Here is a 5,227-nt window from a genome sequence, read left to right as displayed (position 1 = left end):
AAACGTGGGTTAATCTCCAAAAATTACCAGGGAAATGTCTAAAATCTCAATATTGAACAGTGGAGTCTGGCGTATTTAGCGACAGCACTGCATCACAAACCCTGTGACGGAGTCTGTGCATGGAGGAAGAACTGAACAAATAGTTTGAATGAACTGAAAACAACTGCTTTACAAGTCACTAGTCACTCGTTTGTGTGACGAAGACGCCGCAGTTTCATGCAGCCGTGACTCCGCCCACATACTTTTTTTTGCAGGGGAGATGCGAATGAAACTGTGCCATGCCGTGCCGTGCTGTGCTGTGCCGAAGCGAGGTGATGCGGGACCATAGTGCAAGAGCGGACGGTTGCTTGTCTCTAATGTGGCGCTCTCTATGATAGACTGTCCCACCTTTTGCCCTATGTCAGCTGGGATTGGCACCAGCGCCCCCTGCAACCCTCATGTGGAGGATAAAGCAGTAGAAGATGAATGAATGAATGCAAATATGCACATCATGTGATAGATCTTTTGACACAGAGCAATTTCCTGCAGCACAGGCCCATATTTGCAAAAGAGTCAAGAGTCGATAGAGTCTGTTCGGAGGTTGTAAGGTTGGTTTTAAGTCATCGTTGGCATCGAGAACTGAGAACATTATTAAAAAATGCTCATGTGCAAACTGTCAGTGAGCAGATGTCACCGTGAGTGATGTAACACTTTCATAACAAAAAAAGCATTTTACCCTTCCTTGCATGTTTGCGGGGTTTTTTTATCCCTCGCTGAGAAAGACAGGAAATGACTGCAAGGTGTCGTTGAATTTGACCCAGAGAAAAGTGGCCAGAACACACAGATTCCCACACTACTAAATTATAAACAGATTCTAAATTGGGAAACGCTTTTATCAACATCCTTCACATCCTACACATGTTCCCCAGGAGTGGTTTGTTCTGGTTTTAGAAGAATGTCATGGGAAGTTGCATCGAGGCAACAGACAAATTCACTGCACTTTTCTGTTTCAGTATAGTTTAGCCTTTTTGTTTTTGACTTTTTTTGACTTATTATGTATATATATATATATATATATATATATATATATATATATATATATTATGGGGAATGTATTGTATTCAACAATGGGGTAAAGAACATGTGCATGTTTTTTACTCACAGTGGGTTAACAAACAACCCTAAAACACAAGTAATAGACGTAATCCTGTAGTGATCAAAGAGATTTGGGAACTTTTTAACTCCAGTGCTTCTTTGACATTCTGTCAACAAAACATTGGTCGTTGCATTCAAAAGTGCAGCGTTATGAGGGCAAGACCATAAAAGCTGCAAAATCTGAATTCACCTTACACTTGAAAGCCTTAAACGCACCGAATTATAATACAGTGAAAATGTCCATCCTCTGTTATTAGGCTTTAACAATATAGTTCTAATATCTCTGCACATTATTAGTTACGAATCATTGTCATACGTGCACAAAATATAATATAAAGTTATTTATACAGTATGGTATAGGCCAGATTTTTTTTTCTTTTAAAATGAAGGTTTCATTGGACTAAGCTGCAAGAGTGCACGTTTTAAAAAGTTTACATTCTTATTATTAATTGATTCATACACTTTTAAAAGGTGTGGTCATTCATTAACACTTGACTTGACAGCTGCAGTGTGTGTGTGTGTGTGTGTGTGCGCGCGTGTATTGTGCAACATTTTTGGGATTCTCTCTGTAAAAAAAAGTGAAAGTCTGCGTCTGGACACAAACACAAGAAGAAAAGTTCGCTGTGAGCCTCTGGAGCCGCTTGTAATGAACACGCTGTTCCGCACGATTTGGAAATAATGCGCGTGTCAGTGTCGTCTTTCTTATGTAAAGTAGCTGTCTTTGAAGGCGGATCTCTTGGCAGGTTAGACCGGGAGGGACTGAGACTCAGACCAGCAGCAGCAGCGCAGACGAGCGCAGCCACTGAAGCCATCAGCTGCCTGTGCGCACGCAGAGCACACAATCCTCCGTGTTTTGGGACACATTAAGGGAAAATCTCTTGGGATATTTACTCAGTTTGTTTTGCCTCCTGTCGAGGAAACATCCGCGCGTTCTGGACTAAACCATTTTTGAGTTCAGGACTGAAATCCTAGCGGCTGCGCTGGGAAGAGAGTGGGAAAGATACGCGAGGACGCAGAGAGTGTGAGGGAACTACTCTGAACACACTTCACTTCTGTTTTCATCCCTGCAAACCCATAACGCACGGTGATCCATGAACTGAGAGCGCATGAAACCATGGACCCGGACGCACGCTGCTTCCAGCGGGGGAGACATCTGTGGACAACCGCGGGAAATATGTCTTTATTACACTCAAAATGAGAACGCGATCGCCCTACAGATAGTTGTGTAAGTTTGACTCGCATCGATCGCGCACGGACTCGCCTGGAATCATCACTTTTGTTCTTCTTTTTTTTTTTGGTTGGATGAGAGAAACATGTTTGTTGTAGTCGTGGACATTCTGCCTGCTGTGTCGTTTCACCGAGAGCGGAGAGGAACGTGTCCGCGTGTGAACATGAGCCTCATCTGTGTGCTGCTGCTGGTCCTGTGCAGCAGCAGGTGCGCAACTATCAGCTCCATAGACCCGGACTGGTCAGGGGAGGGGAGGTGTCAGCACATCAACATCCCCCAGTGTAAAGACATAGGCTACAACATGACTCGCATGCCAAATCTCATGGGCCACGACGACCAGAAAGAGGCGGCGATCAAGCTGCAGGAGTTTGCCACGCTGATACAGTACGGCTGCCACAGTCACCTGAAATTTTTCCTGTGCTCGCTGTACGCGCCCATGTGCACAGAGCAAGTGTCCAACCCCATTCCGGCGTGTCGGGTAATGTGCGAGCAGGTGAAGTTGAAATGCGCGCCCATCTTGAAGCAGTTCCACTTCCTCTGGCCCGACTCTCTGGACTGTTCCCGGCTGCCGACCAAAAATGACCCCAACAACCTCTGCATGGAGGCGCCCACCAACGGCTCAGACGAGCCCCCCAAAGTCTCCCACACCCAGCCGCCGGACTTCCGGCCGCAGCGACCTCTGAGTGGCCACGAGCTGCCGCTTAAGGACAGCAGCAGCAAGCAGACGTGCAGCAACCCCGGCAAGTTCCACTTTGTGGAGAAGAGTGAGTCCTGTGCCCCTAAATGCTACCCTAAAGTGGATGTATACTGGAGCCAGGGGGACAAGCAGTTCTCTCTGGTGTGGATGGCCATCTGGTCCATTCTCTGCTTTGTCTCCAGCGCCTTCACTGTGCTCACTTTCCTCATAGACCCACAGCGGTTCAAATACCCAGAGAGACCCATCATTTTCCTCTCGATGTCCTACTGTGTTTATTCCTTGGGCTACCTCATACGGCTCTTTGTCGGCGCCGACAGGATCGCCTGTGACAGAGACAACGGGGTCCAGTATGTCATCCAGGAGGGTCTGGAGAGCACCGGGTGCACTATTGTGTTCCTCATCCTGTACTATTTTGGCATGGCCAGCTCCCTCTGGTGGGTCATCTTGACCCTCACATGGTTCCTGGCTGCGGGGAAGAAGTGGGGTCACGAAGCCATCGAGGCCAACAGCAGCTACTTCCACCTGGCAGCGTGGGCCATCCCCGCTGTAAAGACCATCATGATCCTGGTGATGCGGAAGGTGGCGGGCGACGAGCTGACAGGCGTCTGCTACGTGGGCAGCATGGATGTCAAGGCTCTCACCGGCTTTGTGCTAATTCCCCTTTCCTGCTATCTCATTATTGGCACTTCTTTCCTGTTGTCGGGCTTCGTCGCCCTCTTCCACATTCGCAAGATAATGAAGACCGAGGGCGAGAATACAGACAAGCTGGAGAAGCTGATGGTCCGCATCGGCGTCTTCTCCGTGCTCTACACCGTCCCGGCCACCTGTGTCATTGCTTGCTATTTCTACGAGCGGCTCAACATGGACTACTGGCGCATCCTGGCGATGAAGCACACGTGCGCGGACGGCGGCGGGCCGGAGGCGGCCGAGTGCGTCATGAAGGCTTCCGTTCCTGCCGTGGAGATCTTCATGGTGAAGATCTTCATGCTGCTGGTGGTGGGCATCACGAGCGGCATGTGGATCTGGACGTCAAAGACGCTGCAGTCATGGCAGAACGTGTTCAGCCGGAAGCTGAAGAAGAGGACGCGGAGGAAGGCCGCCAGCGTGTTCACCAGCAGCCGGCCTTACATCAAACCACACCCATCTCTCAAAGGGCCCAACACCAAGTACGAGCCCACGCGGCCTCCGCCGACTTGTGTATGAGCTGGCTCGCTTTGCAAAAACCCAAAAAAAAAAAAATACTTGTAAAGCTCTTATCTGAACGAGACTTTGTGTTCAAAGTGGCATCAAAAGAATCAAGGTTCAAGTTTTATTTATGCAAAAATGATGCGACGTGTGTGTGTGTGTGTTTTTGAGCTGCCTTTGTTTGAGAAACAGAAATCTGCTTCTCCTGGATTCACTTATTCTATTGAGGAACTTGGTAGAGCGAGGAAGAGAAAAACAAATGTACTGTTCCCAAGACAAAAAAGAGTGGACTGAACCATTTTGGATGTGCCATGGGGCAACTTGAATAATGTGCAATAGATGTTTTCCTTACAGGCAAAAAAAAAGAAAAAGACAAACTGCAGAGAATGCAAGGAGGCAAATGGTCAAGGACGCGGGTGTTTTTATTTGAAATCAAAGCAGCGTCACGTAACGTTTGAACTGAAGTGAGAGCAGCTCGTCCGCTTACACCCTGAACTCACTAAGCACTCGTTCGTGAAAAGTTTATTTGTACACACAGTTTTTTTTTTTTTCCTTTGCTGTTTTAAAGCACAAGAGAACATTTGTATATATTTCTAAAAAACGAAACAAAAAAAACAACAACTGAGATTTTATAGAAAAATGAATAAAACGTTCTAGTTTTACATGTTTACGGCTGTGTGCTGCTACTTTCTTGTCGTTCTCTTTCACCGTCGTCATTGGTGCAAATATTGTGAATTTGATGGTATGTTCAACTGTAACATCAGCGGAATTGATTGAAAAATAACACACCAGAGTTTTTATGAGTCGTTCAGATAATTAATCCCAAAAAAAAAACACTTACAGATGTTTAATTTTAAGGCTCATCCGTGTATGCCGGTATGTGAACAGGAAGCGTACGCCATCATATAATCCTAATCTATTCTCTCTAGGTTATTTTAAATCGTTCTAAAGAAACAGTGAGACGTTTAAGTCCCGTTTCGGCA

General features: G+C 46.6%; 1 protein-coding gene across 1 annotated transcript; it reads left to right on the top strand.

Annotated features, from left to right (window-relative positions):
* Positions 1-1,743: 1,743 nt before the first annotated feature.
* Positions 1,744-4,914, top strand: fzd10 (frizzled class receptor 10). Its single transcript, XM_044025282.1, has one exon. It carries the CDS (start codon positions 2,448-2,450, stop codon positions 4,260-4,262), a length of 1,815 nt encoding a protein of 604 aa, XP_043881217.1. The 5' UTR covers positions 1,744-2,447; the 3' UTR covers positions 4,263-4,914.
* The last annotated feature ends 313 nt before the right edge of the window (positions 4,915-5,227 follow it).

Source organism: Solea senegalensis, linkage group LG5 (assembly GCF_019176455.1).
Source record: "Solea senegalensis isolate Sse05_10M linkage group LG5, IFAPA_SoseM_1, whole genome shotgun sequence".
In the NCBI taxonomy this organism is placed as follows: Eukaryota; Metazoa; Chordata; class Actinopteri; order Pleuronectiformes; family Soleidae; genus Solea; species Solea senegalensis.
This window is presented reverse-complemented; position numbering and strand designations above follow the sequence as displayed.